The sequence below is a fragment of the Thermobia domestica genome, chromosome 9 (assembly GCF_964235325.1).
Source record: "Thermobia domestica chromosome 9, izTheDome1.hap1.1, whole genome shotgun sequence".
Taxonomy (NCBI): domain Eukaryota; kingdom Metazoa; phylum Arthropoda; class Insecta; order Zygentoma; family Lepismatidae; genus Thermobia; species Thermobia domestica.
The window spans coordinates 268,536,634-268,562,501 of record NC_137462.1 but is presented as its reverse complement, the minus strand read 5'-3'; the positions used below and the strand labels follow the sequence as shown (position 1 = coordinate 268,562,501).

The 25,868-nt window shown below is 36.0% G+C and overlaps 1 protein-coding gene across 2 annotated transcripts in view; it reads right to left on the bottom strand.

The window, feature by feature from the left end:
• Positions 1-18,629: 18,629 nt before the first annotated feature.
• The window catches only part of Pu (GTP cyclohydrolase punch), a 162,357-nt gene continuing 155,118 nt past the window's right edge, over positions 18,630-25,868 (bottom strand). For both annotated transcript variants that reach the window (XM_081726034.1, XM_081726033.1), the window contains exon 6: positions 18,630-20,497. In XM_081726034.1, the coding sequence (XP_081582160.1) occupies positions 20,368-20,497 (130 nt within the window). In that variant the 3' untranslated portion in view covers positions 18,630-20,367. The remainder of the gene's footprint in view (positions 20,498-25,868) is intronic.

The following is a 25,868-nucleotide window of genomic DNA, read 5'->3' as shown; positions in this document are numbered from 1 at the left end:
ACTAATAATTTTTGTTAACGTCTTTGTAATGAGCCTTCGTACTTCGTCTACTGAGTTTCCACTAACAAGAACATTTATATCATCAGCATATAATGTTGATTTGACACAGCCTAAATTGTTAACTAAATCATTAATGTACATAACAAAACAAAAGAGGATCTAGTATTGACCCTTGTGGTACTCCTTTTGTCACTTTCAGTATAGATGATTTAAACACTTCTCTTCTGCCATTTACCTCTTTACAGATACCAACAGTTCGACTATGTTGAGATAATTACGACTTTATCCAATTGTATGTCACACCTCAGACACCATAAGAATACAATTATTCTAGCATAATACCATGGTCTATAGAATCTAACGCCTTAGATAAATCAACAAAAATACCAATTACATGTTTTCTTTTACTGGAAACTGAAAGTGGATTCTGCTTACATGTACTGTTCCATTTGTGTTTTCAATGAACTCCCAGTACGCATACGGTAGTTTGTTGTTTCACTGGAGTGAAACAACAAACTACCGTATGCGTACTGGGAGTTCATTATATATATATATATATATATATATGTGTGTGTGTGTGTGTGTATGTATATGTAGAACTTCATTTCTCGGTAACTATTGGCCAATATACCGTAATCGAAATTTAGTGAGCAGGTAACTCATCGTCTAAAGAATAAATATCAATATTGTAAGGATCTCCACCTTCAGCGTTAGCACATGTCACCACAACACGTGCTACTATTTACAAACAGACGAGACGAGAAATGACTAGAAACTACAACCAAGGAAGACACGAAACCAAAACGATGGAGCCCGGGGAGGAACGAGCCACTAGGAGACCATTTATAAAAGCGGAATCCAAAGAGGAACCAACTATCAGTTGACCGCTGATCAAATAACCCACATCAGCTTCCGAGGTCGCCTTGGACTAAGGAGTTCACCTATACCTAAACCCGAAATCACTTTGGACTAGGAAATCCTAACCACACCTAAACCTCGCGAAGCTGCATTGAGCTGAGGAGGTTTCCCACAAGTATTCACCTAAAATCTTTGCAGATGTTCTGGAGGCTGCAATGAGCTGAACGGGCACCGTGCAAAACACCTTTCTCCTTCTTCTTGGTCGATCAAAAGGAAATACACTATTAGATTATTCTTTTAAATTCAGAGTTATTTGTATTTGGATTTTGTAATAAAATTGGTGAAGTGGAAAACACCCAGACCGTTATTGACTATACAAGTTACAAGCCATTGACCAGAAAATTGATGCCACTAATCCTAACAGTTACAATGTAACTTTACAAGAGAATATACCAGTGGCGGCTCTTGAGGGAGGTCACGAACTTTCTTTCCACGCTGTGGAAACACCACTTTCGATAGAAAATTCGCAACAGTATCGTACAGATGAAGAAATTCAAGAACGTTTAGAAGACACAAAGAAATTTCTCAAAAAAGATCTCTTTGATGTAAATCCCGAGTTAAAGAACAAAAACCAGCAATTTATAACGTGGTATATAAATAAAGAGATGTTTTCACATATACATCTGATGACATAATATATTTCAAAGGATACGTCTACAAGATCAGAATTTCGATGTCGGCCACATTTCATGAGCGCTCGCCTTCGATTCCTATCCATATACGAGATCAAGTAGATAGGCAAACTCAGGAACTAATTAATGATAAAATTATAAGACTTACTGGCAATAATAGTTTCAGTTCTCCCCTACTGGTTCTTAAGAAGCAGGGATCGGATCAATTCAGATTAGTTCTCAATTTACAAAAATGTAATTCATACACCAAGGACCTATCGGTATGTTTCCAGTCCACAGAAGATGTTTTAAACTCTCTAAAGGGGAAACACTTTATAACAAGTCTTGAAATCTCAGCCTCGTATTATCAAATTTTGCTTCATCCTCAGAGCCGTAAATACATGACCTTTGAGGTCAATCACACCAGTTGTTTTGTTTTTACACCTGTCTCATCGTTTCAGATTAATAGGAGTGGCAATAGACTTTTTTTTTATCAAGAGTCGAGACTTGTTTCCTCTTCTTTCACTTAACATAAGCTTTCATACGATACTCAATTTGAACTCCTTCCTATTTCAACATTTTGAGTTTGACCCCGTCTGGGACCCAGCGAGGGAACCTGGAACATTTTTTTTTATTTTGAATCATTATACTTTTGAAATAATGACATATCCGTGTTTTTGTTTCTACACCTATTCCACCGTTTCAGATACATACGAGTGGCCATTAGGGATACGCACGAGACAAGATTTGTGGCTGTCTCGTCTCGAAAATGTGCTGTAAAAGTGATGTCTCGACTCGAAAAATGTATATTTCTCTATTTGAAGAGCCGTGTCTCGACTCGAATTTTGTCAGGAAAATCCTGTCTCGACTCGAATTTTGTCAGGAAAATCCTGTCTCGACTCGAATTTTGTCAGGAAAATCCTGTCTCGACTCGTCTCGTGCGCATCCCTAGTGGCCATAGACTTTGCAATGAAGATTATGTTGATATTTTGACGCACCGCTACTTTGCACAGGCTTATCGTAGGGAGTCGCGACTTGATTTATCTTCATTTATTTAACACCAACTTTCATACTATGTTCAAGTTGATTCCCCTTTCCATTTAAAAATCTTGAGTTGGACCCCGTCTGGGACCCAGTGGGGGACCCTGGGACAATTTATTTTACTTTGATACGTTATACTTTTGAAATGATGAAAGACATGTTTTTCTGTTTTCATATCTGTCTCACCGTTTCAGATTTTTCGGGGTTGCAACGGACTTTAAGACACGCTTAAAGATGTTAATAAAAATGAGTAACGTGCTGCCCTCAAGCGGAATGCTTGAGACCTCCTCAATTTTGGTAACCGGTTTTGATCTTACCTTGACCCAAGCTTTCAGGAAATATATACATCACCCCCACTTTGTGGGTTCAGGTTCAAGTACTACTATGAGCAAAATAAATGACGCGTCTCTTTATTTTGAATTTTTTTGAAAATATCTCAGTTTTCTTTATATGTTCGAAATTTCGGAAGGTTTCCCCAGCAGGACAGGTTAATAACAAACCCGTTTTTAATATTTGTGTTAGATATTAGCTTAAAATAAATAAATTAGAAGCAAAAAACATTAAATCGACCGAAATTACGAGAATTACCAACTCTGCTAAAGTGGGAAATTTTCAAGAACGCGAGGGAATTCTGCAGTTCAACACGAAGCAGCGACATCTATGTCATTGAGAGAAATGTGAATTAAATCTGCAAACGAAAATTTTAACGAAATATTTCTAATATGTCTTATTACATGCATTATCTGCAAACTCCAAATATATGAATCAATACTAAATATTAACGTATAGATAGAGCAAAAAGTGGAAATTGCTTATGGAAAAGGACGAATTGGTAGCACGATCGTAATGAAAATTCGTATTTACCGTAGAATAGGTTCACACACGTAAGAAAACAAATAGCTCTGTGAGTTAAAGCAACGAGTCTGAATGCCGCAGGTTGCTGGTTCGAACCCCCATAGAAGTGTTATGGTTATTTTTATTACTATGGTTATTTTATTTATTTTTATGTGGGAAAGAATCAAATTGTAACAAGTGTGTAAAACTCATGACGATACCAAAAAAAGAAAAAATGTTGTCGCACTTGCATTAGTGTCCCTAATTTTTGTTTGCAAACAGTTTCGTAATTATTTTCCCTGTGCTCACTGCTCACTACATTCTCACTGGTGCATAACGAATGTTTTCCAGTAAATGTTAATTCTAATTTGGAGAATTTTCTAAAGGTTCACAATGTTTATCACTAGATAGTCTTCTATCTACTTTTTTTTGGACACTTTGATAACAGATTTCCCTATTAAATGTTTAATTTTCCTTATATATATTTAATTACGGAAAAGTTTTACAATGTATTTGTTTTAAATTGAAATTGTTTTGAATTTACCACATGAGGTAAGTAGCCCGAAGGAGGAGAACTCAATTAACTGATATTCTACGCAAAAGCAACCAATTGTAGAATGCTTCTTACCTTCAGCACATAATCTTTACGTTAGAGAGTCGGACAGAAAAATCCTGTTTTTTCCTCCCCTATGACCACTTATCTTAAAGCTCTACATGTAATGATTCGTGTCACGTAATTTCGGCTCTCCAAAGACATTCATATTTAATAATAATAATAATAATAATAATAATAATAATACTAATAATAATAATAATAATCCTTAATATGCCATCCTTACCTAATGTAGTAACCTTAGACATCTTAGTTTAAAATGCTTTCTTTAGTAATAATTTGAGCAACCATGTGGGGGGCGGCATGACGATTTATTTTGCCCCTCTCATTTCAGTACCCTCCCAACAAAAAGTAATTTCCGACAAGCAGGGCAGACAAAATGCCCCTTAATAACTGGAATATCACGTAGCATTTTTTATTCTACCTAAGATAGCCCTATGCGGTTAGGGGTAGGTAACTAAAGAAATACCTAATATATAGCGCCCCTTGATTGTAATATTACCGCTTCTTTATATGTTCGTGGGAGCTCCTACACAACCAAGGGTGACAAAAAGTATAGGAAAAATGTCTATTGATTCTAGTGGCGGATCCAGCACGGATTCCTGGGGGGAGGCGGTGAAGTGAAAGATTCTTTTGATGATGTGAAGCTGTCACAAAATACCACTTAACTAAACTAAACATAATAGTGGGGTGTACCGGAATCCAGTCAGTTCAAATTGATGTAAAAGTTTAATTTTTGAGTTCATATTAAAGTTTTGGTTTCAGAATTTCAGTCCGAGTGATCAATGATCAAATCTCGGGGGGCTCTTCGGTGTAAAGGCTATGACCCCCTTATGGGAAAAGGCAAAAATAATAAAATTCTTAAAACTCAAAGTTTTTGTCTATTTTAAAGGAATTTTTGGCTTCATATTAAAGTGTTGTTCCAAATGACAATTTCAGTCCGAGTAGACAATGATCAAATATCGGGGGACTCTGCAATGTAGGAAAAATAGTGACGTCTATATTGTGATCCTGTTGGTGACATCACGAGTCATGACCTACATATAGCACAAAGTAAACGCCAAATGCTGTCGGCTCTCGTAGCCAAATGAGTGCCCTCCCCGCTGGTCTACTGGCTAGCACGTGCCCCTTTGGTGTGCGGGGTCCCGGGTTCGATTCCCGGTGGGAGAGCCTTTGTGATTTTAACTGTCCTCGATGTTTCTGTGTTTGTATCCCTGTCGTTCTAGATCATTGGAAAAGCAAGTTAAAATGAGTAAAGCAAGTAAAATTAGTAAGTATTTGAAGTTTCTGAGGCACGTTCGGTGAGTCAGTTAACTTTAAAAAAAAAGTGAGCTAGCGCAACATGCTAGTAAGGAAAATTGGTTTTGGCGTGGATTCAAACCCTGCCTAAGGAGAGTTACTTTATTATTTTTAAAAAAAATATAACATTCCTTCGTTAAAAAAAGATTAAAACTAATATTCAGAAAGTGATTTAACGATTATTTTTTTTTTAAATTTTCATTAAACTTCTTTCATTAAAATAAGTCTGCCCTTGTACTATACAGATCCATAGCAAAAGTAGTAATAGTAGTAGGAATGGGTTAGAATGTATTTCAGCATTCAGTTGTTTCCGTGCGATGTTGCCAAACGTAACTCGCTTGCAATGCCTTCTGGCTAGGGCTGAGTGTATTTCGAAAATATGCTTGCTGTTCTGGATGAAGTTCCAAGGTTCAACATTGACTAGGAATTTTTGCTATTAATATCCCTTCTAACAATATTGGCAGTGGACAAAAGTTGCCTGTGTTGAAGCTTTTTGCTCTTAATTTAGTTATTTTATTTTATTATTTAACGAATAGGGGAAAGTGGGGGAATACTACGCAACGAGGGAATACCACGCACCCTATTTTCTCAGTTCTAATGCTTCGAAACTGATTCAGATTAGTGCTACTATCTAGTTTAGACTATGAAAGACATATTGCATGAGCGAGGCGCCAGTTGCTGCTAGGTGTGGTTCATGGCATGGCGAAATGTTTTGCTGTAATTTCTTCTAATTTACTTCGTTTGCAGATTTAGAGGTATGTATTGAAATACTTAGTTGATTTTTATAATGTGTATACAATATTTTAGCGAAGTGTATTAGTAGTAAGTTCATGCTAAATCTGTTTATATGAAACGACGTGAAACTTCTGAAGCTTCAATTTTTCTTTCTCGGCTTGGAATGGGGTAATTGCACGCATGTCGTCTATTGTGCGTGGTATTGCCCCTTCACGAAGCAGTTATCAAAAAAGTTTATGCTGCGTTTCTTTTCCTTTTTTATGTATATTGCAGATGCCATGACACTATATTAGGCAAACAGAGAAGTGCAAATGGACATTAAAACAACTTCCAAACGCCATAGGAGCAATAAATGGCGGAAGAAAAATTAGGAAGGTAGCAAATGATTTTGGGATACATGAGGCTACATTAAGAACAAAAGTGAAAGCTGGGACTGTCTGTTCTAAGAAAATGGGAAGAAAATCTGTATTGAGCTCTACACAAAAAGCGGAACTTGCTGGTCACGCGTTACATTTAGCGAAGTTGTTTTACGGAATGTCTCCAATTGAACTACGCAGAATAGCTTATGAATACGCAGAAGCTAATAATATCAATTACAGTTTGAGTAAAGAAGGTCGACTTGCTGGGAGTGATTGGTTGAAATTGTTTTTAAAGAAAAATTCCACGATAAGGTTAAGGAAATCTGAAGCAATTAGTATTAACAGGGTCGACGAATTCAATGAAGAAAAGGTGAAAGGGTATTTTAAGAACCTGACAGAAGTTACCGAAAAATATCATTTCTGTGAAGATTACATCTTTGACGTTGACGAAACAGGTATATTCACAGTATAGACAACAGGGCGTATTTTGGATCCAAAGGGAGTGTCACAGCTCGGAGCACTAATATCATGGGAAAGGGGTAAAACCGTTACAAAGCTGCCAGATCTTACATACCCCTATGCTTATCTACCCAAGAAAACGCATGTCACCTCAGCTGCAGAAAGGAGAATCTACTGGATCTATATATTCTTGGGTGGAGCAATGAATCTAGTGGCTGCAACATTTTGCTGTTATTGCGAAACCGATAACAATTGATCCAGTCCTACCTATTTTGGATCACACGAGCCATATTTCATTAGAAATTTACAATTTTTGTAAGAAGAAAGGAATTGTTTTGGTTACAATACCACCGCATACGTCACATAAACTTCAGCCGCTAGACCTCACCTTTTTTGGTCCTCACAAGATATATTTCAACCAAGAATGCACACTGTTTGCGAAGCGCTACGTTAATGAAAAATCTCTCCATATGACTCAGTCGATATCTTTAATAGAGCTTATCTGAAAGCAGCAAATATGGACAAAGCTGTTAATGGTTTTAAACAAGCGGGTATTTGTCCTTTGGAGCTGGACACTTTTAGAAAAGAAGATTTTGAAGCTGCTCAGCAATTCCAGGCCGTAGAACTAGAAGATGAAAGAGAGACTTCTGAAGAAGTGAATTCCCAATTGCTTTCCGATGCTCAAACTATTATAGGCCTACGCCAAAATGAACATCCATCTTCGATGAAAATAGGGCTAAATCAAGAAGAACATCAACTACCCGGAACATCATTACAGCAGTTACCATTGCTTGTCCAACCGTCTTCTTTACAAAATGAGGCTGTGAAAGTCTCCTATCTCCAGGTCTGCCAAGTCAACTCCTCGAAATAACATAAAGCGTTCAGAAATCTTAACTTCTACTCCAACCAAACGAATATTGGAAGATGCTGAATTCAGAAAGAGCAATAAGCGAAGAAAGCACCAAGAAAGCAAAATTGAGAAGAAAGCTAGAAAATTCTATATTGGTGGAAAACGTGAAGACAACCTAAGAAAACAAACTAGAAGTTGACCTAAACGTACAGTCAACAAACAACCTAAGTTTATGAAAAGAGATTCTGATGCTTCACGTTAAGGAATGACTGTGTGCCAATACCCGATGTAATGCGTGTAATTACCCGATGTGGTGGGGAATACCACGCGTTTCTCGTTTTCTACAAACTTTATTTTTTCAGAATCTATGAAAATCAAGGAGCACTACCAACGACCGAATATGAAACTAGAATGATTAAGTTACAACATACATTTTCCTCATGCTAATTTGTTTGATTTGTAGCGAGATATTGGAAAATGAACCTTAAGTGCGTGGTATTTCCCCACTTTCCCCTATATTGGAAATATATTTGTCAGCAGGCACGTATGCAGGAATTTATTTCGTAAGCGGTCCAAAGCTATTTGGGGGGTCCGACTTCAATATTAGGATAAATTATAATAAGATTTTTAAAAATAACTCCCAAAATTAGGTTAAATTTACAGAAAAGTTGGGATTTCAGAGGGGGTCCGGACCCCCTGAACCCACCCCTAAATGCGTCCTTCTTTGTCACTAACGTTTCCTCATTTTGAAACCCTCAGAAACTTCGAATATATAAAGGAAAACGAGTTATTTTCTATAAAATAACACTTCAAGGAGACGCGACATTTTTATTGCACATGGTGGTACTCCACCTTAACAAGGACAAGAATTACTTCTCTTTGTTTCTCTGCTATTGCACTCTGTCGAAAGGTTAGGTTTGTAAAATATTCCTCCTAAAAACAACGTGCTTGGGAGAGAACCGTGATACTGAACAGAACTCCACAGAAATGCATGCTGAACTTTCGTTTATAGCTACCCTTTGGTGATTTGCCCTCAAGGTCAATCGAGTGGTAACTCAGTTCAGTCCCTGTTCTTAATCCGTATTCGTATTACTTCGAACAGTTTTGACGTATGTTTTCCAATCACTATAGGAACAGACAATCAGGGCAAATCATAGCATACAATACATTTAAGCAAGTATATTTGTCGCGCAATTATTACACACATTACCCAAAGACTCTTAATATATGAATCTATACATTTATTTATATAGATAAAGCAAACAGTGGAAATTACCTATCGAAAGAATAAATTAACAGCTCGATTATAATGAAAAGCTTGCCTCGTAATATAACAGACTTCTTTCGCGTAAGAAATTGAAACTCAGTTGGTCAGAGCAACTAGTCTGTACGAATTAGGTTGTTAGTTCGAGCACAATACGAGTAAGGGTTTTTATTACTATTGTTTTTCTCTTCTTTGTGTGAGGAAAAATCAAATGGTGACAACGCGATATCAAATGTATTTGGTTAGATAACTTTGTCGTCGCTAAACTTTAAATATCAGTAACCGTCGAAATTATTTCACTAATCGATCAGTTATTGAACATTTCAAACACGTCAAACCAGTGGCATAACATGAAGGTTAACCTCACCTCCGCGGCCCTTAGTTATGCGTCCGTACTTTCAAGGGTGGACCAAGGGCCTGGCAATAATAATAATAATAATAATTCATTTTTACTTCTTCTTCTTCTTCTTCTTCTTCTTCTTCTTATTATTATTATTATTAAATATGAATGTCTTTGGAGAGCCGAAATTATGTGACACGAATCATTACATGTAGAGCTTTAAGATAAGTGGTCATAGGGGAGGAAAAAACAGGATTTTTCTGTCCGACTCTCTAACGTAAAGATTATGTGCTGAAGGTAAGAAGCATTCTACAATTGGTTGCTTTTGCGTAGAATATCAGTTAATTGAGTTCTCCTCCTTCGGGCTACTTACCTCATGTGGTAAATTCAAAACAATTTCAATTTAAAACAAATACATTGTAAAACTTTTCCGTAATTAAATATATATAAGGAAAATTAAACATTTAATAGGGAAATCTGTTATCAAAGTGTCCAAAAAAAAAAGTAGATAGAAGACTATCTAGTGATAAACATTGTGAACCTTTAGAAAATTCTCCAAATTAGAATTAACATTTACTGGAAAACATTCGTTATGCACCAGTGAGCATGTAGTGAGCAGTGAGCACAGGGAAAATAATTACGAAACTGTTTGCAAACAAAAATTAGGGACACTAATGCAAGTGCGACAACATTTTTTCTTTTTTTGGTATCGTCATGAGTTTTACACACTTGTTACAATTTGATTCTTTCCCACATAAAAATAAATAAAATAACCATAGTAATAAAAATAACCATAACACTTCTATGGGGGTTCGAACCAGCAACCTGCGGCATTCAGACTCGTTGCTTTAACTCACAGAGCTATTTGTTTTCTTACGTGAGTGAACCTATTCTACGGTAAATACGAATTTTCATTACGATCGTGCTACCAATTCGTCCTTTTCCATAAGCAATTTCCACTTTTTGCTCTATCTATACGTTAATATTTAGTATTGATTCATATATTTGGAGTTTGCAGATAATGCATGTAATAAGACATATTAGAAATATTTCGTTAAAATTTTCGTTTGCAGATTTAATTCACATTTCTCTCAATGACATAGATGTCGCTGCTTCGTGTTGAACTGCAGAATTCCCTCGCGTTCTTGAAAATTTCCCACTTTAGCAGAGTTGGTAATTCTCGTAATTTCGGTCGATTTAATGTTTTTTGCTTCTAATTTATTTATTTTAAGCTAATATCTAACACAAATATTAAAAACGGGTTTGTTATTAACCTGTCCTGCTGGGGAAACCTTCCGAAATTTCGAACATATAAAGAAAACTGAGATATTTTCAAAAAAATTCAAAATAAAGAGACGCGTCATTTATTTTGCTCATAGTAGTACATCCCGTGTTAGAAATGCTATTTCAGAAGCTCAGAAAACAAGATTTCATAGCCTCACCTCGCAAGCCGCATTTGGGTTATCAAGCATTAAGCGTCTTAGGATACCTCATTAGTGGAAATTCCATCAAAATATCTCCTAAAATAGCGAAGAAAATAAGAGATTTCAAGAAGCCCAGCACAGAAAGAATCCTAAAAGGTTTTATAGGCCTTTGTTCATACTTAAGGGCGCATATTAAGGACTTTACAATCAAGATAAAACCTTTTGAAAATTTAGTGGCTCCTAACTCAAAATTTAAGTGAACGGAGGAACATGACATCCTTTTTGAACAACTAAAAGAAAGATATACTGCAAGCCCAATTCCTTTCTCATTTTAACGATTGCTTAGAAATTCGGGTGTACTCCAACAGCAGCAAGTTACAATCCGGAGGAATCTTAGCCTGCTTCGACCCAAAAACAGGCATTGAGAAAGTAGTAGTATTTTGCAGTAGAAGATTCACAAAAGCCGAGTATATGGACTGTTCTCCCTTATATAAACATTAAGAAAATTCAGGCACTATCTTCTTAATAGAAAATGTAACCTTTATGTTGATGCCAAATACATAGTCAATTTAAATACTCAACCAGATAAAGTAGGGAAATATACCCGTTATAAGTTATTTTTGGCAGGTTATAATTTTGACACAATATCTGCCTGGCTTTAAGCACCCCGCCGATATTATCAGCAGGTTAGAGCAAACGCAGGATATTAAAAAATAACAGAACAAAGAAAATGAAGAAGAAAAAGTTGAAGACTATTACGCAGCCTGTACTAATAGTATTGATGTTAATATTGTACAAACTGTGGAGGGCGACCCCTTACCAATCATAGCAAGGAACAACGCAAGGATGACAATTATAAAGATAATGGGCCTTATGCAGAGTCGTTTTGACGAATGATTAGCGTCATACTAAATGTCTGACTACTGCAGGAAACATATGTTAGTCGAAGTATTTAGTATGACACTAATCACGCGTCAGAACGACTCTGCATAAGGCCCATTATCTCTATCTTAGAAGGAAAAGAATCGTATAGAATTTCTAAACTTACCCGTTAGATCGGCAAGATTTTTTTGTCTTAAAGATGGCATACTATACAGAGAACAAAATCATCCCGATTACGGACTATTACATCTTTTATGTATAACAAAGTACTTAGCAAACTTGTTGTTTATAACCATTCACAGACAAGCTGTTGGTCCACACTTCGGATTTACAAAATCTTATAAAACTGCTGTAAGGAAATTCTATATGCCGCATCTTAAGAGTTATCTTGCATATAAGATACGCACGTGCCCAGATTGTCAGAAGTTAAAAAGGCTACCAGAGAAGAAACAGTATGAGCTATTGCACCATCCTGTAGGAGACATTGCGATAGCTTGGGTCTATGATAAGATTGGACCAATTCCAAGTGAAGAAGGACGAAATAAGTATATATTGGTAGCAACGGAATTAGCCACCCGTTACGTAGTTGCAAAGATAATAGACTCAATAACTGCCGGAAACAGAAAATTTTTAGAATATGACGTTTAGGTAAAACGCTTTTTCAGGCCAGCCACTCTGACTGAGGTTTTCCTGGGTTTTCCTCATTCACACCAGGCAAATGCCGGGGAAGTACCTAACTTATAGGTCCCAGGCCGCTTCCTTCCTTCCCTTCCCCGGATAGTGTACCCTAGTCCGTTAATAAATTTCTTTCGATGAATTATCTTTGTTTTTCTTTAAAATTTTATTCGCTCTCTTTATTAGTCGCTTGTCAACCTCAACCATTATACAATCTATACTGAACCAATGCAGTTAAAAATTAATTTTCTTTCTCTCGTAGGATTAATCAAATAGCCAGCCTTCTGAGTTCTCCAACCTTTGGCAATGAACTTGTGTTGCATCAGCTTGGATTAACAATAGCACGATTCAAACCTATTATTAATTACAACAACACTGAATTTATACCATATCATCTGCGTTTAGACTTTTTGGCTGTTCATGTTAGAAACGAATTAAGTTCCGGTTATGAAAACTTTATTCAACTATTACATGACAAGGAAGCGCAGTTTATAAAGAAAATCATACCATAATTCCTTCAAAAAAGATGTTCTCGCCGACAGAAAGGAATGATATTTAGTCTTCTGATGAGACTGACGAATTTTGCTTTTAGCGGATGCTCACTTTATGAAGTTCATAAATTGAAAAATTCTATTAACCTTCTTAAAGATCAGATAGACTATCTGAATTCTCAGATCCAGGAAATAAAGGACAGTAATTTTCGGCTCACTCATAGTTTCTAATTTTACAGTAGCGATTAATTTATCTCAATGCCTATTGCAGACGAAATACGTAGTAACCTTTGAAATGAGTCGTTCGTTGTTTTCTTTACTAATAAATTACAACCTCAAATCACATAAAAACTAGAATTATAAAAATTTATTTGCCCCCTTTAAAAAAGTTTTTTTTCTCGAATCTTGAAACGCTCTCCTATATCCATGAAAGTACAACAGCGACTGCGTCGTACGTAGTCACTGCTATAACATGAGTATCGGGGGTACCAACTGCTGAACGTGGATTTAATTTGCAGTGTCAACCTACCCCTGTGTCAACCAGCCCTGGTCTCCCCTAGTAGAAACTTTGTGCGAAGGTGCAAAATATTGACGAGTCAAGGGACATTTATTCCATAAATGCCACACTTCTTACAAAGTAAGAAACAGCATACCGCAAATTAATGAGTCACGACTGGGTTCCATGTATTTGGTGGGTGATCAAATCTGTCAACGGTTTAATCAAACGATGGAAAGCTCTAGCACAGGTAATGCCAAACACAGATACCCATGATTGGCGAGTTTGTTCGAATTATTTGTGCCATGTGCAATGCTTTCCGACCCCCTCGTATCTCAAGTGGTACGGAAAAGGAGATCATCACCGAACGAATTCTAACCTTGTGTACCAACCTCATCATTTACAAATACCAGTAGAATCCGAAAACTGGACAAACGCAAGAGTACTTAGCACAAGATGTTCGCTGACACTTCAATAGACTTTCCAAGATTGACCATTCAGAAGTTGCGCAATATGACGCTTGGGGCAGGCCAAGTCTTATACAGAGAAGAATTTGAGTAAATTGGGTCTTTATGAACTATTTGTTCACAAAGAACGTGATGATATTGTTCGTGTCCAACTACAGTCACATCACACGTCTTCCAAAATATACAACGCATGGATTCAGTACCATAATGGTGTTTCACATCCAATTCGCGGCTGGTATTGCGAATGCAAGGGTGATTGGGTGTTGTGCACATGTAGCCTCTGTATTATGGTATTTGGGTTATCAAAGATATTTACAAGCATCAGGTCCTCCTTTACTTCCACACGCTTCCTATATCATGAATGCTGACGTTTCTCATTGGTCTGAAAGTGGGAAAAGCTGTAGCGACGGCTCGCACTAATTACTGCGTAGGTTTTCATATTGTTTATTTGGTTATTGTACGTTTTTGTGATTTGTTACACTAAGAATGTTTCAGTGTATTCAGTTGGTTATTATAAACTTTTGGCTTTAATTTATGTATATTTTTATACTAACTATCCTACTTTATAAATACACAAGCCATAATACAGAGTGGCCCAAAAGTAGGTATACACTGTACAGTAACTCAGAGCCCCTTATGGACTCTCATCTTTTGAAGTCAATCTAGTAAGCCAAATCATAGAGTTTTGTTGCAAGATCTAATTTATAGAAATGCCCATCACCAAACTGAAATATTTAGTCACCAATGGTAACCTGGTGGTCAAAAATTTCGATCAGGCCTCCAATTTGATTCACAGGTGTACATTGTTTGGCCTTAAATTAGCTAGGTCTCATTAGTATTTCTAGTTGCCATGGTGTCCTAGCAAGCAGAATTTTTCAAGCCAGGAACATATTATATATATAATTACAGGACGTTAATGAACTATACCGACAAACTGTAAGAGGTAATTACTTACATGAAAGTAAGAGATTTCGTAAGGACCTATGGGGATAAGTGCATAGTTTCAGAGCTAGGGCTGTCCAAAATCGCGAAAAAGCCACATTTCAAGAGGTCCTATTTTGAATTCGAGAGACTATGGATAGTGGTCCTTATCAGCGTAAAGGAAGTCACGTATACACAATCCAAAAATGCATATTTCATTAATGTTCCGTGCAGGATGAATTTCCCAGGAATGCCATTAACCGAACTTTGAGATATGCTCTGACTTTATGATTGGCCTAAAGTAGGCAAACAATAAGCCTTGATAGCAGTGAACACAGAATTTTTTGGCGCGATGTCGGAAGTGTTGAGGATCGTCAGCAGCACGGTCTCTTGTACTCGGGGAAAACGCATGCTGCGATGTTTTCTTTCACGCTTATAAGTGAAGAAAATGTGAAATATACCGTGACGAAATACATATCACACGTTATTCCGAACACAAAAAACCATGGAGCTGACTGCTCCCAACACTTAAGCCTTCCCTCCAAAGCATTGGATGTCCGTTGTTATCAAGACTTGCCTCCTGCCTACTTTGGACCCTCCTTGAAATCAGGGTATATCTGAAAACTATTGAAAGCATATCGAATTACACCCTGTAGGGAATACCCTATACATTTATTGACAATTGATGAAATATGCACTTTTGGATTGTGTATGCGTGGCTTTCTTTACACTGATAATCACCATCCGCAGTTTCTAAAATTCGAAATAGGGCCTCTTGAAATTTGGCTTTTTTGCGATTTTGGACAGCACTAGCTCTAAAACAATGCACTTATCCCCACAGGTCCTTATGAACTTTTTCTGTTATTTTCATGTAGGGAATCACTTCTTACAGTTTGTCAGTAGAGTTCATTAACACCCTGTATATATTTAGGGTGACTCATTTTAATCTTTCCACGGAAATCTTAAAACCAGTTCAACATAAATGAACCAAACAAAAACTCAAGTAGAAAATGTCATGGGGTACATCGATTGGTATTGTCCCGTGGTTCCCAGGGCCACTCTTCATGGGCACCCAGGGCTCAACTTCAAAATTGTATATGGAAACATGGGGTGAGTGATACATCGTTTGACATATCTTTAAAAACTAAAGAGCGATATTGCAAAGGATTGTTCATATGGGTCACCGTTTTCAAAATGATCACCAAGACATGGTACATGTATCAGATAAAACGTCCAGTACACTATATGAAAATTATTAAAAGGTAAATGAACAGAATTCGAATAGGAAATCACAAAGGGTATTTATCATTCCACGATTCGGGAATGAATTATTATTATTATTATTATTATTATTATTATTATTTATATATGTATATGGTTTGTATGTGAGCCCCTTGAATTTTGGCTACGTCACGGAGTTGAGGTGGAACCAGATTCGTAGCTAGGACCTCCCAATTGTCAAGAAATTACGTTAACTGCGATCCTTTACAGTCACAATTTGATGACCGATAGGATTGAAATACTTTTATCCTCTTTACGATTTAATGATTTCGCTACCAGGTGGCACTGCTGTAACTATCTCACGACACAATAGGTCTATGTATAATTAGAGCACATCAGGTTTTGTTTTTAGAGAGTTGCCAGATTTGTCAGAAGGAAAAAAAGGGGAAGATTTTGAGATATTTAGGGGAGAAGAAAGGAAAATACGTAAATAGAATTTACATGTAACTACCAAATGTGTGGTTTCACAGTCACGTAGAATAAGTTTAACTGGAAACTGGGATAGTTTCATTTAAAATAACTGCAACACAAAACTCAGGAAAAGTGTATTACAGTCCCCAGTGGGAGTTTGTGTGGTTGGGAATCCATGTAAGTTGTAAGTCCTCGTCTCAGCCTCTGTGCGGAAAGGGACCTACACTCAAATGCAACCAGTCGAGTACATTAAAATTTTCTTGCCTTTTAATTGTATTGAAGACTTTGCATAATAACCCTGCATCCTGTTTCCATACGTTCAAACTTCAAAACATCCTTTCAGAATAAATAGAAATTCACAACTTCTTGGAGTTCTGTTTTTATTAGTTCATAGTAGCTTTCGTTCCGGACATCAACATATTCTGCTTTAGTTCACAGTAACTTCTGTTTCTGACATCAATCAGTACAGCGTGGTCTGGAAGTGGATATACCCATAATTGGTGTTTTCTGACGGTTTTAGGTTTTACCAACATTTGTTTGGCAACATTGCTATCCTTGTTTGTTTTCTGCCTGGTAACAGTTATTTGCAGTGAAGTTGGAGTAATCAACAATGAGTGATCAAAGTCCATATAGCATCGAACAAAGATTAGTTGTTGCTGTTTGGCTTCACGAAAGGCGTTACACAGGTGACACCATGGAAAGTGTTAAAGCGAAATTTACAGACCGCTTTGGTATTAATATACCAAGAAAAGCAACAATGTTGGGGTGGGAAAAACTTACATCTGCTACGGGCAATGTGAAAGACCTTCCCCGAAGCGATCGACTGATAAAACTGAGTGAAACATGAAGCATCAGTGCAGCAGTCGCCTTCAAAATCAACAGGTAAAAGGTCTTCGGAGCTTGGTATTCCTCGGACCACCATGATGAGGCACATGAAAGTTCTAAAATTGAAAGTTTACCGTCCAATGCATGTGAATGAACTGAGTGACGCCGACATGGATGCGCGGAAAGAGGCATGCAGAACTCTCCTTAAGGCGTACCTTTCCAAACGATTCCGTGATGCAGTCCTCTTCACAGACGAGTGTGCTATCTACCAGAGTATGCATTCTCGGAACGTTGTAATGTGGTGTAAAGAAAACCTTCGGTTTTACAAAGAGATGGAAAGAAACCCACCACACGTGATGGTGTGGGCTGGGATGAGTGCAACACATTTTTGGGCCTTACTTCTTAAAAGACAATGTTAATGGACATTCTTACCTGGAGATGCTTAATGAGTGGTTGGTGCCTCAACTGGAAGAAAATAGTATCAAAGATACTGTTGTGATACAGCAGGATGGAACACCAGCGCACTTCGCGATTCACGTGCGCAATTACCTAAATCAGACGTTTCCTGGCAGCTGGATTGGAAGAGGTTGTGCATCTTCACCAGTTCTCTTTGCCTGGCCTCCAAGAAGTACCGATCTGACGACACCAGACAATGCTCTCTGGGGTTTCATAAAGTAACAACACTCAATATCACAACGCAGGAATTATGAGCAGCTGTGGAACACGCCTTCAGCGTCGTGACTCCGGAGTATATCCGCATAACATTGTGAGAACTTGGCGCTGAATTCAACTGTGTTACGATATGGGTGGTGATCATACCGATGTTTATGACTCTTAAGACTTTATAGTGTTATAGTAGAATGTCTGTATACAGTTACTTTACTGTTGAAACTAAAGAGAGTACGCCCACTTCCGGACCACCCTGTACATTTTACTTTTATTAGTTCATACTAGCTTCCTGTTCCCGACACCAGTGTATTCTGCTTTTATTAGTTCACAATAGCTTCTGTTCCTGACATCAGTATATTATGCTTTTATTAAATCACATTAGCTTCTGTTCCTGTATATCACGCTCGATCGAAACTGCGATATGATCGAGATGATGTTGACAGACGAAGTCTATTAAGGTAAAAGCAAATTCTCAAGTATAAGAGATTGAGGTACCAGTTAGATAAAAACGCAACCTATGAATTTGTTCTCTGAATATTAAGTTGCTTCTATGAGTTGCGTTAACAATGTATTAAGAAACTAATTCGAGTTTTCTTTCTGGTACTAATTTATAGAAACATTTTAAGTGTCCAGAGCTATCATTAATTATTATTATTATTATTATAAAAAAAACTAAGAACGTGCCAGAAAAATTTAAAATTCGCAGAAAGAAATGTTAGGATCTAGCAACCCTATTTTGGGTATACAAATGAAACCAACAAAAGTTACATATTAAAATAAATTTTTACTTCATAAAATATCTTTTATATCAACAGATCTTATAAGAAGCTTTTTTTTAGTTCAACACATTTTATCCAGAGTTTGTACAGTGCGACAAATGATAATATTGATATGTGTAACATTAAACTGTGCTGAGTATTAAAAAAAATATTTATCGATGTACTAAAACTAAATTCAGCATTCAATAAACTAATATATTTTCAAACATAGCAAATTATCACTGTATTAGATAATAAAATAGTTATATTTTTGGTACAGTATCAACCATGCATATACAGACGTCATAGTACTTTGCTCAACAATGTCTAAAAGAATCGAACGTCATCTTTTTAAAGCTTGTTCTCATCCACAAGAAGAAAGTTAGATTTTACAACTGATTCGTTTGTGATGTTTGCATCTTGGTTTGATATAATCCAACTTATGGATGATTACAATACTTTTGAGACACATTGCGTTCACTCTTATTAAACATGGCTATATGTACAACATACATGCTCACTATACAAAAAATAGCACCTCATTACAGCATAGCGCACAGAGATACGTGCACAACAATGTCACATTTACTATAGGCCTATGTATACTTTCATATAGACTGTCGCCATTGTCATATACGGCTAATATTGATGTTATCTGTAAAGGGCATATAAATTTTTATCTCGTTTTGCAGAAAGATTGTCTCGCATTGTCATGCAGATTTCCCAACGTCAAAATAAAATTAATATGAATTTTATCAAATAGGGAGTTCTTGCACAACAGACTGAAATGTAATGTATTTGATATATCAATAGTTCTTAGGTACAGTTATTGGTTAAAAAAATACCCTACTTCTTCTACAAGTCCTTCTATTAAACTTCGGAATGAATTTGTTAATTTTTGGTACCGTGAGAAGGTATGAGCTTAAGTGAAGCCTGTGGAAAATTCCACTCACCCCTCTTAGAACAGAAAACTATAGTGTATATTGTGATTTTCAATTAAATACCTTACAAAAAAACTTACAGAAAACAATATATATTTTGTTTGCATTTCCTTCTCTAGGTAAAAGTGTCTGAATACACTGAGAATTATTGTCTCTACGTCAAGCAACCTGATGATGAGTTAAATCGTTCCGAAATTATGATGTTAACGAAAGAACATGTAGAAAGATACATATATTTATAGATGATTGTTATCGTAAACACAATTTGCTACATCAAATTAAAATTTTATATAAATTACATTTTCAAACTATATCGGAGGCACAATTTACTATAGATATTAAAAGTATATAAAAGGAAAGCATTAAAGCAATACAGTTCATTCAACTAACTCTGAGGTCATATCATTGTTTTAGTTTGTTCGTTGGGCTCTCAGTTTAAGTAGCAATTGGTCCGTCCGTCTAGTATTTAATTTTTATGTTCTCAATTTTCCTTTAGTTATTCACTAGCCGTATACTTAGCTACTTAAAGTTTAATGGTATTATGCGCAATAACATCCTCCTCCAATTATTTTTAAAATAATCTTGTAATTCAGAACAATGTGCAAATTTTCGCACATACCTCCAAATTTCAAGTTTATACAAATCGAATTTTAAAATTTAACATTAAAATTTCTCACACATACACACATCAGGTCGAACCTGCGACGATTTCTTAGATGTCGATGAAATAATAGGAATGCAGTTGAAGTTAACTTTTATGGGAACGTTGGTCCCTGCTGACGTAATTGTGCAAAAATATGCGATTATTTAGACTGCACCAAATTCAGAAATTCTTCTCTGGTCTTTGGGTCATCTCTAAATACACCCAACATGGTACTTGTTACTGTCTTGCTGTTGATTTTTTGGACTCCACGCATCACCATGCACATGTGCCTGGAAGGACAGAAAAAAAAAAGATTATAGAATAAAAAATAAATAAACAATTTTAAAAATTTTAAATGTTGAGCTATAGTTGAAATTTACAGAACTAAGAAAAGGAAGCGGAACGAAAAATTTCCAATTTAGAAAAGGTTTTAGTTTAGTAGTGAACTAAATTAACCTAATATTTAGAAACTTTAGTGACATGTTCTTTGGTTGCTTCCTTTTCCTATTTATGTATAATCTGTGTGTGTGTGTGTGTGTGTGTGTGTGTTTTAATGCTACCAAACTGAGAAGTCCTTAAATAATGGACGTATTTTGGCTAATGGAGATCTGTCTCAAGCCAAGGAATTCAATTTTTCTTCCTACGGATGAGAGAATGTGGCCTTTTACAGAAAGGTAGGTGGGTAAGTGGCTACTTTTGAAATGAAATTAAATTAAATCTAAGTTTTACGTCCCACAGTTTATATCGGCTAGGCTAAAGAAGGTGAGGATGAGAAATGAATGAAAATGGTGGAATGAAGAAAATGGGAGGAAAAAGAACCGAGAAAAAACACGCACACTGTTTGTCCACCACAAAGCTAACTTGGCGCGAGTTGGGATCGAACCAGGAACCTTAAGCGCTAGAGGTGAACGCTCTACCATTGAGTCCCTACTTTTCTTTCAATAAGAGTGTATATGGTGCAAAGCTTGGGCGACATTAATTATAGCTTTCAGAACAGAATTTAAAGCAGCAAATTGTTGAAAGAAGATAGAAAAAGTTTTAAAATGCAGAAGGCGGCCACACTGGAAGATTTCGTAATCTAACGTAGAGTGATCGTAAAAAACACCAAATGTATTAGTACTACTGTTGAGACAAGAGTAAAAATCTAGTAATTTATTATAAGATTAAACATTATTGTATTGTATTTTGTCCTTTTTTCATACACTTAGCACTGTAGTACAATGCATCCGAAGTGAACAAATGTAAAAGAAAGAATAATGTAAAACACACACTATTAATAATGATAGCATGAAAAATTTAAGGTGTAATGATATCACGCAAAATGTAAGGCACAATTAACCTAAAGTAATTATTACTTGCAGCAGGCACGTTGCCAAGGGGGTGTCCAGGGGGTCCGGACTCCCCTCCCATCCTCTTCGAGACCAGAAATGAAGAAAGTAAGGAAGGATGAAACGAAAAGAAACGACAAAAAGAAGAATTAGAGTTAAAAATAAAAAGCTATAGCAAGCTTTTGGTTACTCTCATGAGAAGATTTGTATTACGGCGAATGAGCGGGATATCCTGGAAAAGTCGGATTCTGAATTTTTTGGAAAAGTTACCAAGGGCGCCCATGTTGTGGTTTCCAAGGGGGCAAGTACAAGCGACGTTTCAAATATAGTTTCAAATTTTGCTGTAACTAATGTAAAAATTCTATTGGGTTTTCGATATTCCCAAGTACAATTTCGTCTTGGGGGGGGGGGGGGCAATCGCCCCACCTTGCCCCCCTGATGGGCGCCCTTGAAAGTTACGGAATTCTCAGAATTTCTGCTACTTGTCAGGGAAATTTCAAGGTTTCGAAAACTGCCGTTCTGTAATAGTATGGACATTTCTTTTGATCATTTTCGTCATCGCTTCTCTGCAGTATTAAACATGTTATTTCAGAAACAGTTTTGTACTGCTCTTAACCTGTCATTTAGAACAGACAGACAGTTGATGGAATAATGAAAAAAAAAAGTTATGGGGGGGGGGGGAAGTTCTGTTAAATATTTTACAAGACGACATTGGATATGTAGTTTTTGTAAAAGTGGATATGTACTTTTTATAATAGTTTAGGTCATAATGAAAGGAAAACTGTTATATTGGAATGAACAGAGGAAGGGAACCGATATTGTAAAATCTTTTTCAATACTTTTTTTTTTTTATATATATATTGGCTTTACTCGAAACTTCTTCATAGTTTATTAAAATCCTAACATATCCTCATTTTATTGTCCTAACAAATTAATAGGACAGTTGCCTATATGTTACCAGTAAAATAGATAAATCGAGCTCTTGGATCTTCAGAGTTTCATGTCAACCGATACGAAATCACTCGAATCACGAAATCCTGGCTAAACGAAAAATAAAAAAAAATGTTACCAGTAAAATAGTTTAGAATGATCGAGCCCCTGGTGTGATGACCACAGTATTTTCATGTTAAAGATCCCCCCCCGTTACGAAATCCTGGCTACGTGCCTGCTTGCAGTCTATGTAGAAATCCTTGCATTTATACCTAGTGCCAAAAACAAGTAATGACACTGATTTGCTGAAGATCATGTAAAATTTTAATGTAGTTAGCAATTCATGTATTTCTCTATCGAGTAAAACCAGTGTTGTAATAAATATTTTTACATTTTTTTTTTTTTAAATTTAGTAACAGAGTCCTGAGTCTTTATATTATTGGGAAGTTTATTGTAAAGTATGCTACCCGCGTTTTACACATCTTTTCATGTAGTACAGTTCTATTATGTTCTACAATAGAAAACTTGTATCATAATTATGTTCTACTCGCATAAGGATACCCTCTAGTTGTCTTGACAAATATCGATAAATTTTAAGACTTACAAACAGGGTACTGGAATACTAATAATACTACTAATAATACTATTATTATTATTATTATTATTATTATTATTATTATTATTATTATTATTATTATTATTATTGGAAGATTGAACATTTGAGGTCAATGCTGCTGCAACTACGTCTATTTTCCACTTCGTAGTGAAAGAAAATTACTAGATGGAAACTTCGTAAACTCCAGACTTCCTTCTGTCAAGAAAGTGTGATTTATCGAACTGTCTTGTGGTTCGACATTCAAAATGATCCCTTCGTTGTCATTATTGTAATTTTGGTTCCAGTCTAATGCTATTTACCCTGGAATTCCCCAACTGGCTTAGACATCTGCTGCTATTTGCAACTACCTATCTGTGCGAGACATTTTCTCATCTCGTTAAGTCAGAAACAATATTAAGTATAGATTGGAGCTATCATTTTTTCTACATAAAATCTATACTTAATATTGCTTCTGACTGTACATATGAAAAACAAATACGGAAACATACTTAACGTGGAGCCAGATCTACGTCTGAAACTATCCAATTTCAATCCAAGACAATTCATAATATTGGGCTCAATTGGAATGATGATTTTTAAATATCTCCATTTATGACTGTCATAAATTACATTTAGTGTTGTAAAATTTTATTATATAACTTTACTTTTATACGTAAAATATATTTTAAAAATTATTTGATTTTATGTGGCCGCACAGAATTAGCAGTTGCAACAAGATGTCCACATCAGAAAGATTAGGAAATTAGTATGGAGTTCAATTATTTTAGACTTGTAAGGTGGTGGAATGTGTAATATTGTAGCCTCTGCACAAAACAGTGTTTCACTTAGCATTTCAGAGCTAGAGAAAAGCCTCTATTTTGTGTATACACAATGGAATTATCTTTATAAACACAAATAGAGTGAAGAAATAGTGACAAGCGAATTAACTAAACATTTAATATTTCATCGTGTGTGTGCTGTCTACCTAATTTCCATAAATTTTATCATGTCACTTCAAAACTTTTGTTTCTCAAAAATTACATATAACATTTTGTGGTGAATAATTAACATTTTTCTGACATTTTATTTACTAAAATTAAAATAAGTAGTCACAATTTCAATAACGTAACACGATCTTCACTACACGTTAATTGGCATATACTGTATATGTTCATAAATTATAATTGATATACAATTTTAATTGTTTTCATCATAGGCGCCGACTTGAAGAAAATATTGGGGGGGCCAAAACAATGAATAAATATATATTCATATTCAGCCGTTTTCTACCAACTGCTGGATAAAAAACCCCTTCCTCCAGATCTCGGTCTGCTGCATAAGCTCCGCTGCTAAATTCATGACCTAAATAAAATTTGTGTAAACTTATTAAAACAAATTCAAGTTCAAATTCTGGGAACTTCACTGCACCACATTGATCTTCACTTCTCATATCAGTGTTACCATAGTGTTTGTTGAAGCTTCAGTGCTCTATTAACTCTTTTAGGATTTTTGGTAACTTTTGTTAGCATGGCGTACTATGGTCTTTGACCTCTTATTTAGGTTTTATAAAATATACTTAAGTCGTTTTTTTATTAGTCAAGTCAAGGATGGACCAAAGAACACCCCAGATGCGTTTTGGAACCAGATGGTCAACTTGGCTGCGCCAAGTGGGTGCGGAAGGGCGTGACTTTTTATTTTTTCTTAAGTCAAATTTCAAAATTTTTTCACGCCTGTAATTTTCACGATATCAGATTGGAATTGTATGTACCTTTGGATATTTCTCAAATTTTTCTGAGATCTCTACGTGAAGCCGAGTCCGGCACGAGGGCCGCAAATGTTCCGAGGGGCTGATTTTTTTTTTTTAAATTCAGTTTTCCCGATTTTTCCGGTTCAGGAATATGATACGTACAGGTGTGTGGCGCCGTTGGAAAGGGCTTGTTATACGAAAGAAAATAACGTTTAAGCCATGACTCTAGCCTAAATAGTAATGACGCAGTAAAGTTTTATAACAAGTATATACGTACGTGTGTGTATAAAGAGAGAGCCTAAATTCAGACTTTCAACAATTTTTCTGCCCTTTGTATTTAAGATACAAGATTGGAATTTTGCACACGTATTATGTACATAACAATGTATTTTTAGAAAAAAATTCAGATCCCTACGTCAGCCCAAGCCTAGGCCAGAGGGGCAAAATGTTTTGGTTGGATTGCCAAAATACTTCCGAGTTTTTCCCTAATTATCTGGTTTAGGTGTATGATACGGACATGTGAGTGATACTGTTGGAAAGGGCTTATTATATTCAAGAAAATGGAGTTTGAACCATGACTCTAAGCTAAATAGGAATGACGCAGTACATTTTTTAAAACATTTTGTACCTAGGTATATATAGAGGAAGTTCGGGTCTTATGGAATACCATTTTTGTTTCGCTTGTAACTCAGTTAATAATTGCACATTGAAACGAAAAGGAAAACAAGTATACGCCTTATATATTTGGCTTGATTTATGTATATCTTGATAAAGAAGTTTCGTTACAGGTGTGGGTAAAATTTATAATTTGTAAAGAAACCACTTTGGAGGGTAATATGAAATGGTCGGGTAATATGGAATACAAATGCTATATAGAAATGAAAAAAGTTTTCTGTTGAACATACAATGAATATAGTGACAATATATGAAAATTCTAAATGTCAAGCCATAACTGATTGTGATTACTTGCAAAAGTCATAAATATAATACTCTGTTTCAGTATCGGCACAGTCATTGTGTGCTCACACTAAACATGATGAACGGTGAACCCAAGCTCACCC